Raw genomic sequence first — 14,771 nt, forward strand, 5'->3', positions numbered from 1 at the left:
GGACCAGATGGGAATAAAATGTACTTCTGATATTATTTGAGAAAGATTTGAGCGTTGCATTTGATGATGACATGACATTTATTTTAGAAAGTAATGTTGGAACCTGGGCTAGATAAGGACATGGCATAATTAAAGACAAACTGTGCATACATGTAAGTATACTACATGATGCACGCAGGTTGTGTCAGGTTTTGATAGCACAATCATATGCTTTTCACACTGCACTTTTTTCCCTTAACCCCAGGAAATTGGTGGGGCTAAGGGGGGGTCTTAGCCCCACCAATTTCCCGGGGTTAAGCTTAGCCCACTTAGTTTTCACACTACGTTTTAGCAAAGTGGGCTAGCACGGTAAATAGTACGGTACTATCTGGCCCTGCAAAAAAGCAGGGTTAGCCGGCTTATTGTGGTGCTAGCACCACAATTGCGGTGCTAAGAGATGCAGTGTGAAAAGAACCAGGGCTAAGCAAAAGTGGGGCTAAGCATTAGCCAATCACAGAAGTCGAAATTGCACGTTAATCGCGCTCTGTGTGGTAAAATCATCAATATTTATGAGCTGTGTGATTGCCCGGGGTCAAGGCGTTATCCCCGGCTTAGCAAATAGTATGGGGTTAAGAATGACAGTGTGAATCGAAAAAAAATAGTATGGGGTTAAGGATAGTCCGGGGTTAAGGATAGTATGGGGTTAAGGAAATGCAGTGTGAAAAGCATAATAGTGTGTTGTCACATTTTAAAGTTTAACCATGGTAAAAAAAAACTGAATAAAATTTGTTTCAGATATTAAAACTGTTGATGTTATGATGCTACTTTATTCCTTGAAAGGAAAAGGTAAAGATTTTACTATCTGGAATTGGATAGAAATATTGTTACACGTTTTCCAACATTGTGGGTTATTTAAAGTCAATTTTCTATGGAAATAACTAATCTACAATCTAGGCCTATATAGTGGTATAATGATGATGATGATGTGAAACGATTATGATGATGAAGGAGATGATGATGATGATGACGATGATGATGATGATGGTGATGATAATGATGATGATGGTGATGATGATGATGATGATAATGATGCTGACAATGGTTACAGTGGAAGGAGATTAAGAAAAAGATGAATACACTTAAAAGTTGAAGAGCATGAATAGCAAAGGATTAGAAAGTAGAAAAAAAAAACTTAATTTGAGAAATCTGCATTTTGTTGGTAGCAATTGCATTTTGTCTGTTTTCCTTTGGACTGGCAGAACATTTTGTGGTTTTACAATGACAGGAGTCACGTTGAATAATGACATCCCACTGTGAGTTTATTTCTGAGTAATTTTTCCTCACTGTGAAGCCCAATTATGACCAATATTGAGCTTCCTATCAAAGCATACAGCAGCTTACTGTATAAGCCATGCTATTGGTCATCAGTAGACAGCAGGCAGTTTAAAGGGGAAGTTCACCCTGACGAAAAGTTTGTCGTAAAAATAACAGAAAAAACAATAAAAATATTGGTGAAAGTTTAAGGAAAATCCAACGAAGATTGAGCAAATTAATTGAAATTTAAGATTTTGATTTGTGACATCATATACGAGCAGCTGCCCCATATGTCATGTAATAAAAGAATACATAAATTCCAAGTTGATCATGACTGAAAATGTTCTTCTTTCCTGAGCAGGTGTGAAATACTTTGTATGTTGATACACTGAAGGTACAATCAAAGCATTTTGATTTTTTTTAATGACTGTCCTGAAAATATTCAATTTTTATTTATTTACATTCACAATATATGTCACAACTCACAAATGAAAAGAAAAGTTAAATTCTAAAAACATTCAAATCTTGACTTTGATGGATTTCCTCAAACATTCACCAACATTTCTTAATTGTATTTTTTTCTGGTATTTTCACATTAAACTTTTTGTCAGGGTGATCTTCCCCTTTAATGGCAAATAGCTTTGTGTACACTGCCAGTCCTTGCAGAAAGTTTGACTCATAATATATTTATTTTGTAGCTTCTCCAGTAAACTTAGAAGTGGATTTTAAAATTTTGAAAACGATTGATAATTTTTAAAATGTATCCTAAAACATGTAAAAATGTGTATTCCAATATAGATGTGGGGGGGGGGGTCAAACACAATAGATCATGATTTTGGTTTATGGCACCTGTAGTATATTTTTAAATTTGTTAGAATAATTTATCATACACAATTTTCCTAGTACTGCATCACAATTTGCTCCACATGTTTTATGACTGTCAAACAAAGTATCCTTTGCGTAGCCCCCCCCCCCTTTTTTTTTTACTTATAATAATATAGGGTATTTATATTGCGCACATATCCACATTGTTAGGTGCTCAAGGCGCTCCTATATTACCCGGCTAAGCTAGGCGTTCATAGCGCACACAGCTTTTTAAGGAATTACTTCCTACCGGTACCCATTTACCTAACCTGGGTTGAGTGCAGCACATTGTGGATCAGTTTCTTGCTGAAGGAAATTACGCCATGGCTGGGATTCGAACCCACGACCCTCTGTTTCAAAGGGTTTCCCACTTTATCATGTAGGACTGTTCAGAAAATAGTTGAAAGCTTTTCTCTTACGAAAAAAGTACCAACCAGAAATAAAATTTTAGAAGTGAAAGTATTCTCTGATAGTACACCATACAACTAGTTGAAATAAATTCACCAAAGTGATAAAAGGTGATAATTTTGCATGCTTTAGTCTAGGCCAGCGATCTCGAGCTTTCACACACCATTATTGGAACAAATAGTGTAGATCAAATGGCCATAAAATTGGGAATAGACAGATTCGTCCATAGGCTATTAGACTATCAGAGAAGTACATGTAGGCCAAGTTAATATCGGCCCATGCCAACAGATTATTAAAGGTCAAGTCCACCCCAGAAAATGTTGATTGGAATGAATAAAGAAAAATCAAAGTAGCATAATGCTAAATTTTTCATCAAAATTCGGATGTAAAATGAGAAAGTCATGACATTTTAAAGTTTTTTTTTTCACAAAACAGTGATTAGCACAATTAAGTAACATGCAAATGAGACGGTTGATGATGTCCTTCACTCACTGTTTAATTATTTTTTGTTTGAATAATATTTCATTTTTGACAATAAGGACCAACTTGACTGAACCATACAGTATTAAACAATGCTAAGTATTTCCACATGTTCAGGGAGGAATTAATCGTTGTGTAACTTGATAATGAGGAGAAAATTAGAATATTTCATATATAACAGAATACAAAAGAAATAGTGAGTGGATGATGTCATCAGTTCCCTCATTTTAATACTGACCATAATGTGCATATGTTTTGTGAAATTAAGTGAAACTTTACAATGTCATATACATGTACTTTCTCATTTTACATCCGTATTTGATGAAATTTTCAGTGTTATGCTCGTTGGATTTTTTCTCTTCTTATTCAAATCAACCTTTGATTGGGGTGGACTTTTTATCTTAAACAGAATCTTTTTTTTTTGCTTTCCAGGTATTGACTTACTGGAAGTCTTCAAGAGTGGAAACTTCACAAAAGGAATCACCCAAGAACAAGGACCCCTACCTCATTCTAAAATCTGGCGGTTACGCCCCAAAACAAATCTCATCAACATCCCACCGCACCAGATCGCGCCCTTACGGAACCAACTCATGAGGAGCCATGCATTTAGTGTGTACTTCCTCGCACGGCAGTTAGAACAGACCTCAGGAATGTTATTCTCTATCAGCTCATTGGAAGGCAGGGTGCTGTTCACATTGACATCAAGTTCTCGGACCGGTGAAATGCGAATCAGGTACCGAACACGGGAATCTGAGAGTCTCCTTCAGACTGTTCTTCCGACGCCCTTGATTGATTCGGCGCGGTTTGCGCACACGCTTCTTATTGTTGATGGAGATCATTTGACCTTGTTTACTGAGTGCAAGTCCTCTGTAGATGTTACGCTTGAAGGTGTCGTGAACTTTGACCTCAGAGATGATGCAACGGTGACAATTGGTCAAGGTCCTTTAGGACGAAATAAGTTCAATGTAAGTATGATAGTGTTTTCTAGTGCTCCTTGTTTAAAGTTAGAGTCGCATCTTTTTCACTGGAATACTGCAAGTAGCTCTTTATCACATTTCATCACAGATAGAATAATGTGATGTGCGACAAAGTTGAATAGACCCATTCACAGCACAGATATGTGACAAGTTGCCTCATTTGTGCATAATTTGTTATCATAAGATTGACAGCCAACTGATGTATTTCAGAAGTTTTTCCATCTATGGACAAACTAAAATATTTTTTCCAGCTCAAGTCTGTGTTTTACTACTTATTAACCTGAAGCAAACAAACCCTTAAAGAACAAGTCCACCCCAACAAAAAGTTGATTTGAAAAAAAGGAGAAAAATCCAACAAGCAAAACACTGAAAATTTCATCAAAATCGGGTGTAAAATAAGAAAGTTATGACATTTTAAAGTTTCGCTTAATTTCACAATTTAACAGTTATATGCACATCCTGGTCGGTATGCAAATTGGCAGACTGATGACGTCACCCACTCACTTTTTCTTTTGTATTTTATTATATGAAATATGAAATATTCTAATATTCTCCTCCTTGTCAAGTGAACATGTGGAATTACCATTATTTTACCAGTTTATGGTTTAGTTAAGTTGGTCCTTTTTGTCAAATCTTGAAAAATTTGAATATTGTATTATTCAAACAATAAAAAACAAAAGAAATAGTGAGTGATGGACATCATCGACTCTCTCATTTGCATATCGCTGAGTTGTGCATTTAACTGTTTTGTGAAAAATAAGCGAGACTCAAAAATGTCATAACTTTCTTATTTTACATCCGATTTCGATGAAATTTGCAGCGTTATGTTTGTTTGATATTTCTCTATCGATTCAAATCAGCAATTTTCTAGGGTGGACTTGACCTTTAAACTGTAGCTGCATATTCTACGATTTTTTTTTCTTCATACTGTATTGAATTTTATTGCCCTGCACTTTTTCCTCAAAAGGGAAGTGTCCAGCGCATATTGTGTCATTCTTTTAATGTGCACATATGCCAATAAAGTGAAGAATGAAAAAAAAATCTTAAAACGAGAATTACATGTAAAAGCTGAAATCTCTCACTTTGTAATGGAAGCCTGTCTATTTTGCATACACACTTAATACACAATTTTTCATTGCAAATGTGCTTAATGTTAGGTCCTATTGATTAAATTCCTTATTATGAGCTAGGTATTGTTACCCGAGGATGGAAATGTAAATTTGGTAAACTTGTGCCTGCTCAATGAAGAAGGGAACGTCCATCCTATTGCCCATGATAAACTTCCAACGCATGATCTCTTCTCCATATTGCTTGATGCTGATAAAGAGGGCAGGGGTAAATGACAACCATCTTTGTTGCCATGGTAATTTGTGATTTTTCCATCCGATTCTTGTTATACTCCCTACAGGGTTGGCTGCAGGAGATGGTGCTCTACCCCTTAGCGTTGACCGACAAACCTTGGACGTGCTCGCAAGATAGTGGTTAGTATTCTTTCTCTTTCTCTCAGAGAGGCCGAAGACGGCAATATAGTGGTTAGTAAGGACTCTGGTTAAGACAAAGTTCATCCAAACATCAAGATGATTGAAAAGACTGAATAAAGGTATGGGGCCTATAAACCTTGGAGGTGCTCGCAAGATATTGATTATTATTCATTATATTTCTCTCCTTAAGTCCAAGTCTTTCCATGCATCAAGTTGATTTGAAAAAAATGATAGAGTCAAGGGTTGCAGATTTAACTCTTCATGTATTTCGTTTGTTTGTTTTCATAGATACATTCCCTCTCAGAACCACTTCTAGGAGAGTTATTGTACCTTCTTTGTTAATAGTAAACAGAAGTCTATGCATCCTCCTGCAGACCAAGGAAGTTCATTAAAAAAAAGAGAAGAAAATCAATGAAATACTAATAATAATAATAATATAGAGTATTTCTAAAGCGCCAAATCCACATTGATTATGTGCTCAAGGCGCTGAAATATACTTGGTATTTATTATTACCCCGGCTGTAGCTGAGCGGCCATATAGGCGCTAAAGCATTCAAGGAATAAATCCTACCGGGTACCCATTCACCTCACCTGGGTCGAGTGCAGCACAATGTGGATAAATTTCTTGCTGAAGGAAATTACGCCATGGCTGGGATACGAACCTACGACCCTCTGTTTCAAAGTCCGAAGACTAATCCACTGGGCCACAACCCTCCTCACAAACAATACCATGGTCAGTTTCATTGTTATTTGACCAGTCAAGATTTTCACCCTTTTCTTTTCACTATAGTATTTTTTTTGTCAAGATTTTTGTCATATTCTCATGATTTTGATATCAATAGAAAGCCTGTGTAATGAGCTGTCCAGCTGAAAGTTATGCCACTGCAGAAGAACCAAAAGTGAGGAGTGCTAAAGTTGTGTTAGAAATATAAAAAGAAAGAGCTTCTAGAGAACATCATTAATAGTTTATTTTAACAATGGTGATCCAATAAATTTATACCTGAGAAGAATGCCCATAAAACACTCTACAAGTTTGCTAAACAACACTTCTTTTTAAAATGTTCTGATGAAAGTTGTAGATCTCTAATACCCCTTTCATAAAACCCAATTATGCGGCTAATAGCAGCATAATTTGGTCGTAAAATCAGAGGAGGACAAGAGTTATCCGCATTATTCTGATGCTGCTATTATCCGCATAATAGCGGCATCGGGACAAGATTTTGAGTTTATGAACGTATTTCCAAATAATGCGGATAATTGCCATGGTGCGGTCACAAGGTCACCCTTTTCCAACACAACCGCATCGGAGGGGGCATGTCCAGTTGTCATGACGATTATCCGCCTTTTTCAGGACGGGCGCTCGTAAAAATAATTTTCGGAGTTTATGAACGCAATTTTTATTGAATTATCCGCATTACTCTTAGGCGGCTAATTGGAGGATATGTTTTATTGGGTTATGAAAGGGGTATAAACTGGGTCTATAAAGAGTGTTATACCACATAGAAGGGCCCACTGCTAAATAATGCAACACACACAGGGTTTATGGGTCATCTCACAAAGAGTTAAAGGCCAAGAGTCATTGAAGAGGAGGTGAAATGCTAAATTTACATAAATCAGTTTGTGTTTTGTGTCTTTTCCCTAATATTGTATGGACCTATTTTGCATTATAGAATACGTTATTGTGACCTTTTTAAAATTTGAATGATAAAATCTACAACTAAAGTATGTGTAAACTGTGTACCATATTAGTACCAATAAATAATAAAGGCCTATAATTATAGGGACATCACATTTACTATAATAATAGTTCAGTGGCTACCATGTGATGTACATATGTCAAATTTAATTCACATTCAAATTCAATTTCATTTCCAATTTCAATTCCAAATTTGAATTTTTAAACAAATTCGAATTTGAATATGAATTTTAATTTGCTTTTGAATTTTAATTTGCTTTTAAATTTGAATTTGAAATTAAGATTTGAATTCAATTAGAAATAACCCATATTTAACCTCAATCACATAAAATCCACAAATTTAATGAATATCATAAAAACAATATAAAACAAGTTCAAAAGAAAAATCAAATAAAACAAACAGACATGTAATTTGTATTGTCCATAGAGACATACATTCATCAAGGGGTCTACTACACAAAGCACATCAAGGATTGAAAACCTTGCTACTAATTGCTTTCACTAGTAATACAATGGAATCAGAAGTAATATAAATCTTTATTGGCATATCTGTGCCTGATTATCAGGTTGGATCTGTTAGGATGTAATTCTACCAATGGTTTAGCTGACAATGATATATCCACCAAAGAAAGAGCCTTGACTTCGAAAGGTGCTATGTCTAGTCTCCATTTTCAGACCCGATTAAAGACTCAATTTTGATTAGATATTTTTCGTTTTTAGTTTCATGTTGTATCTGCACATATATGGCATATCAAGGAAGACTGACAATTATGGTAACTTTGCATTTATATTTACTATGATTTTAACATGGCCCAACAACCAATGAAAATCAAGGTTGTCATGGTTTTTACCTTCGTGGAAAAATTACTACAGTCATAGGCCTTTTTAAGGGGGGGGGGAGATTACCTAAATTTATATATAGGCCTTTTTTCAATTAAAAATTAATAAGTGTATACTTTGTTATAATTGTTGCATGGCCAAACAATCTCTTTTACACCGTACATGTTTTTCCCCCTTTTTTGTCATTACTTGGAAAATTGCAGGGGGGGCCGGGGGTGTGTATTGGGTAGGATTGTTGGGGGTGATTGCTCCTTGCCCCTCCATAGTCTTGCCCTAATCTCTGAACCAAATGTAAAATGTAATTTGGAAGTGGAATTCTCTTACTTTTTCCCATCTGTCTAAATATTTTCTGGAGCAGAACAGACAATTCTTTGTTCGGTTATGCCAAATGATCTTTATAAGATCATTCCAAGTTCGTGAGCAGTGAGAAACATTAAGTGATTCCATATGGGTAACATGGATCCCACCTGTACATATACTGTGTACTACTACATGTACTTTATAGGTAAATACAGGTATGGTTCAAAACATCACATTTGCACTGAAAATACTCTAAATTCATTGCTTTAATTATCATTTCTTAAAAAAGAAAGTTGTATGAAAAGAACAAAAATCAGTCAGAGTCAATGAAGATTACAAAAGTAATAAGAATAGAGTTGACTAACCAGTATTAATAGGATTGGAAAAATGAATAGAAATGGGATTTGTGCTAAAAAATTCAGCTCAATATTATATACAAATAGCGAATAGGCATGAGTGCGATGGTGCGAGATTTCGCATGAGGTGAAAGAAAGATGCTCTATTCAACGAGGCGTTAGCCAAGTTGAATAGAGCGTTTCTTTCTTTCACCGAATGCGAAATATAGCACCATTGCACGAATAAGAATATTCGCTATTTGTGTTGTACAACGCCTCGTAATTTAGCGAAAATATGAAAAAAAAACAAGAGTTTATCCCTACGTAATCTATGAAAAGGGGCAAAAATACTGAAAGCGGAAATCAAAATCCCACAAGCGCACATGACCTTGGGCAGCATTGTGCATCTAGTCAGCAGGCTTATACGTGCATTGCACGTTCCTTTTTACTGAGCGCAATGAATTAAATCGTTTTGTGACGTCACCTCCTAAAGCCGTGCAACGGTACATTTTGGATGGTATGTCTTTTGTGCAACAGTACGAATGTTTGACATTCAACCTCCCATTTGCTCGCGTACAACAAGCTAAGTAGGCGTTGTACAAAATCAAATAATTTAGTGTACATTCAATATTTCAGCTAATTATATGTATTATTTTTTAAAGTTGCTGCCAGGGATGGAGACATCTTTTTGAATGACCAGCCTCAACTTGCTGAATTACAAAGCAGAGAAACACTGATTATTGGTGAGTATTGACAATATTGAAAGTATAGTATGTTGTGTTGATCATATTTTGTTACAATGATAATGATGATAATAACTTTATAGGCCATTATAAAGTGATAATTGAAGATCTTCATAATGACCTATTGTCAGTCACTCAATTTCAAGTGATATCAAATACTTTCAGATGATGCATTTGTGCAAAATTGCACCCAAAGCACACAAATAATAATAATAATAATAGCGGCATACAGTATTTACCCAGGGTAGCCACTTCAGTTCCGAAAACTGTTCTCCCAGCGGGCCCTGCTATTATTACCCCGGCCTTAGCACGGCTACCTTTATCGGCCGCTCTGTACTCACCGTGATCTTCAGAATAGTTTTACCCATTTTATAGAAGCATTAAAGGAGAATGAAACTCTTGGAGCAAGTTAGCTTTTGTGAAAGCAGAAAAATCAAAGAATAAGATCAACAAAAGTTTGAGTAAAATAGGACTAGCAATAGAAGAGTTATGAGTATTTGAATGTCGAGATCACTAATGCTATGGAGATCCTCCCATTGGCAATGCGACCAAGATCTATGATGTCACAGATGAACAACTCTCCCCTTTTGGACACTGAAAATATACCCCAAAACATCTCTTTTTGCTCATTCTAATCATATGACAAACGATTCATCAATGATATAATGTTGTGAAACCTCTGCACTTGTCCTCTCATAAAGAGAACACATCACCTTGTGATATAGACTCTATAAAAGTGAGAATATAAGTGAAATAAGTACTAAAGTAATGAGGGAGTTGTACGTGTGTGACATCACAGATCTTGGTCGCATTGCCAATTGGAGGATCTACATGGCATTAGTGATCTCGACATTCAAATGCTCATAACTTTCTTATTATTCATTCAATCTTCCTCAAACTTTCAACAATACATTTCTTTGATTTTTCTCTTTGATATGGATTCAGCTGGTTTCAAGGGTTTCATTCTCCTTTAAAATAGTATTTATAGTATGTACAGTTGTATTTATTGGCAGTTGTGATCAATATATTTCAACTATTTTATACAATGTGAATTTTAAGATTAATCACAAAAGCTCGACTTCTGCATAGCATTTACATTTCAGCAATTATTGTTAGTGCTATTAGTTCATGTTGGGCATATTATACAGCTTTAAAACTCAAACTTAAAAAAGGCCAATGTTAAGTCCAATTAAATTCATTACAGACCAATTCTATTATTTTGTTTCTTTTTAAGTACAAAAGAGAACAAATTTCAAAATGATTTATTTTTGTAATTGAGGTAGTCTTATAAAAACTTTGGGTACCACAAAATCTAAAATGGCACAGAAAGGAGCCATTCTCACCCCAACTTTTTGGTACTCTTGAGCGATGTCTTTTTGAAAACTTGCACTACTTTTATTATTTCTGTAAATATTATGTTGCCATGAAAGGTGCACAATTTGACTCTTCACAGAGCATTGCATTGATTGTAGGCGGTGACCCTTTTGCCCATTTGAAGACTTTTCACTTTTGAGGGTGATCTCAAATCTTTCCCCTCCCTCTCTCTCCTCCCTCTCCCTGAACCCTCAGTTCCTCCCATATACCTTACCCCCCCCCCCCCCTTCCTACCCTCTATCCCTATTCCTACCTCTCCAATCTTTCCCCTCCCTCAATCTCTTAAGAGATGGAGGGAAGAGATGGAGGGAGGGGAAAGATTGGAGAGGTAGGAAAAGGGATAGAGGGCAAGAGGGGGAGGCAAGGATGGAGGGGATGAATGAAGAGGGATCTGGGGGAGTGGGAGATGGGTGAGGAGAGAGAGGGAGGGGAAAGATTGGAGAGGTAAGAAAAGGGATAGAGGGTAGAAAGGGGGGGGTAAGGATGGAGGGGATGAATGAAGAGGGATCCTGGGGGAGGGATTCGAGAGGTAGGGAAAGGCATAGAGGGCAGAGGGGGAGGCAAGGACGGATGGGAGGAATGGAGAGGGATCCTGGGGAAGGGGGATGAGGGGGGGAAGGATTGGAGAGGTAGGAAAAGGGATAGAGGGCAGCTAGCGAGGGGGTGGGTAACAGGAGAGAGGGAGAGAGAGAAAAGGGATGAGATAGGAGAGAAAAGGAGTGTCGAGAATGGATGGGAGAAATAAGGAAAGGGAAGGAGGGGGAGGGAGGAAGGAAAAGAGAGCGAGAGGCAAAGATGCGTTGGAAGAGAATAAGGAAAGTGGATAGGGATGGAGGGAGCTAGAAAGCTAGAGAGAAAAGGAGAGAAGTAAGGAGGGACTGATGGAAAGGAGGGAGGGTGTAGAAACAGAAGGAGAAGGGGTGGGGGAGGCTGACTCAACACAAATTATTTTGTTGGTGGGCTGCACTGTCCAAATCTGTGGCCTTAAGAATGAATGAGCATTCAATTTATATCAGCTCAAATTAATATCATAAAATGAAACTCTATGCGTTTTACGAGCATATGCATTCATCAACCTCAAAAGGTGTATGTACTATGACTGTTTACTTCATTTAGGCCACATACAGGCCTATGCCCTAATGAAGGATAATCTACATGTATTATAACCATGGACTAGTTGTCAGATATCAGTGTTGATCATGATGATTATCCACATGGTATAATTCTACTAACCCATGGCATCATCACTTAATGTGAGACTCTGATTATCTTGATAACTTAATTAAACTTTTGCTTGCCCAATTACTCGAAATCCATATTGGATAAAATAGGCCTACAACTAAAGCTTATGATCTGTGCACATTGAATCAAAGCAAATTCATATTGAGAGATGAGTCATATGTTTTAACCGTTTGAGGTAGTGAATTTACTTTACAAGCTTGAAATCACTAGACTGTAATAATAAACCAATTTCAATGTTTGCATGGAGATTATTGATTTTTTACAATTGAAGAATAAATATTTACACATAAGTTGACTCACAGCGTGTGAGCACAGATTAGAGAACCAGTCAAACAAATAATCATTGTCAATCTGTCAATAAATAAGATACGCTTATTCTTCCAGTCTTCTCTTCATTCTAGTATTTAATGAGGGAGACATGCTTTAAAGGAAAAATGGTTGTGCCTGATTAAATATTTATTCAGACGTAGGAAATAGAACATTTAGAATATTGAAAATTAAGTTCAGCTGCCATGATTGAAAAATGCTATAACAGTTTGCAGATCTTTGCAAAACTTACGTTTATGCAATGTAGGGTATGTCAAATCGTTTCTAAATCCCGTTTCTCGATATTAAAGAGAAATTCCAGTAGTTGCAGTAAACACTGATTTCATGAGAAAGTCTGTAAAACCAGGCTTAATTGTCAGTATATCATCGAGGATCTAGATCTGGTACAGTTACATAAACTGAACTTTGTGAAATCTTGAAATCTACGCTGAAAAATGTTCAGACTGAGCTTCCCCAACACAGATAAGCGCACGTGGGACAGTGTATAATTATTGCTTTGAGCGTCGGGCCCGACGCTCTACCCGAATCCTGTGCTTATTTGCTGATTTCTCAGCAATTACACAATTTCTTCCAGAATCCTTTGGCACATGCGTTTTATTTATACAAACAGACACTTTGGTGGTCATTTCATTGGATTCTGTACGAACTCATTTTGATATCGTTACCAAAACTAGCATTTACCTTTAAGAATAGTCTATAAAGTTGTCAATGTACTACACAAAATTCCGTCTTATAATTTAAGAATCTAGATTTTTGTATTAATGCAGTTCTTGTAATAATATTAGGAATTGAACTGTTGATATGAAGAATTAGGATTTAAGAAGAAATTACCTGGCCACATGTACAGTACGTCCACATATATATGCTGGCTAAAATGTCCAGGGGTGCATTTATGAGCCACTTTTTTTACCGAAGTATCATGATTTGACACACTTTTAAAAAAGAGAATCATGATTACGTTAGGTAAAAAGTAATTTAAGTAAAAGTGTTTCAAATCACAAACGTGAAACACAGAAAACAGGGCGTTTGCAACTTTGCAAACACATTTCTGGAGAATCATGTTTAAAAAGGTCGCATAAATGTAACAGTGATTTGAATCATGATTCTATGACATTGTTGTGTTGGCCTAATTCCGAGTTATCATGCCATAATGCACACTGCTAGTGATATTCTTCCCTTTTGCTTCACACAGTAGCCATATACAGTATGTATTGGAAATTGACGATGTGTATCTATTTCAAATAAACCAAAATTGATGTTGACCTACATGTATAATACCTTGGTAAAACTGCTCACTATGATGTGATAGGCTTGAGGTGAGGGAAGAGCATTAGAGAGGGGATAGAATTACATACCCTGTTCCTGCAGTTACGGTGATTTGTTTGTGTTTTGAATGATGATTCATGTTTGTGATTCTAGCAGATGAGGTCGCATAAATGCAGCCCAGCTGCTTTTAGCTGTATGTATTGCAGACTAGACGTGTTGCATTGGGTTTCTATACTGATCGTGTATAGTGTTGATAAAAGTGTCAATTAGGGTCTCAGCCTGCTGTATAATGATTACATTGATCGGTAGAGTTTGCTGAACTCTGTCAACAAATGATTTCCCTTTTTCTATTTCCTTCTCTTATTGTTCATTTTGAAATATCTTTATTATTTTGATTATTTTTTCAGATTCTTATAACATTTTCCCTATTTTTCAAAACTAATAAAGGAATTATCTTTGCTTATCTTTCAGAGCCCAGACAGAATGACGGCCCTGCAGCGGCCGCTGCTCTGACACAAGGAGAATCTGATCGTATCCAACGGCTGGAGACATCAGTCAGGGATTTGACCAATATGGTCAACATGCTAAAAGCACAGGTAATCTTTTTTTACCCCCATCCACCTTTTTCTTTCTTTTCTCAAGCCATGTCTGACAAAGATTGCAATCTAGCCAGTGGCATTCATTTTTCAGGGCCAACATGCTACATGTAATTGTATTACTAATTGAAAAAATGTTATACAGGAGGCTGTGGACCCCTGCCCGATGCCTTCCCATGGCACTACTCCTGGACTGTTAACAAAGCATGGGTGCTTGTAACTTAGCAAGAAGAGGCCTAGATTTAAGGTAACTTTAAGTTGTAACTGAAAGTTTCCATGGTGAAGGAGAAGAGTATAGTGGATTCACTTAACACCATGTATTCTTTTGAGGGTATTTCTTGGTCCCGAAAAGGACCACCCAAACTCAGCATTTCGACAAGTGTGTTTTTGTGTTCTTTGCTCATTATCCTGAAGTGGACAAGAACACACTTGTCGAAAGGTCAATTTTATGTGGTCTTTTTCAGAACCAATTTAATGCCCATGAAATAATACATGCTTCAGAGCTGCCAAGTAGTACGATTTTTCCGTATTTAGTACGTTTTTGCTACC

The 14,771-nt window shown here is 36.6% G+C and overlaps 1 protein-coding gene across 1 annotated transcript in view; it reads left to right on the top strand.

Moving 5' to 3' along the window:
- LOC129278880 (kielin/chordin-like protein) overlaps positions 1-14,771 on the top strand; it is a 74,919-nt gene that overhangs the window by 4,857 nt on the left and 55,291 nt on the right. Inside the window, exons 2-5 of the mRNA XM_064114652.1 lie at positions 3,478-4,010; positions 5,431-5,503; positions 9,337-9,417; positions 14,098-14,222. Of these exons, the coding sequence (XP_063970722.1) occupies positions 3,478-4,010; positions 5,431-5,503; positions 9,337-9,417; positions 14,098-14,222 (812 nt within the window). The remainder of the gene's footprint in view (positions 1-3,477; positions 4,011-5,430; positions 5,504-9,336; positions 9,418-14,097; positions 14,223-14,771) is intronic.

This window comes from Lytechinus pictus, unplaced genomic scaffold (genome assembly GCF_037042905.1).
Source record: "Lytechinus pictus isolate F3 Inbred unplaced genomic scaffold, Lp3.0 scaffold_20, whole genome shotgun sequence".
NCBI lineage: Eukaryota > Metazoa > Echinodermata > Echinoidea > Temnopleuroida > Toxopneustidae > Lytechinus > Lytechinus pictus.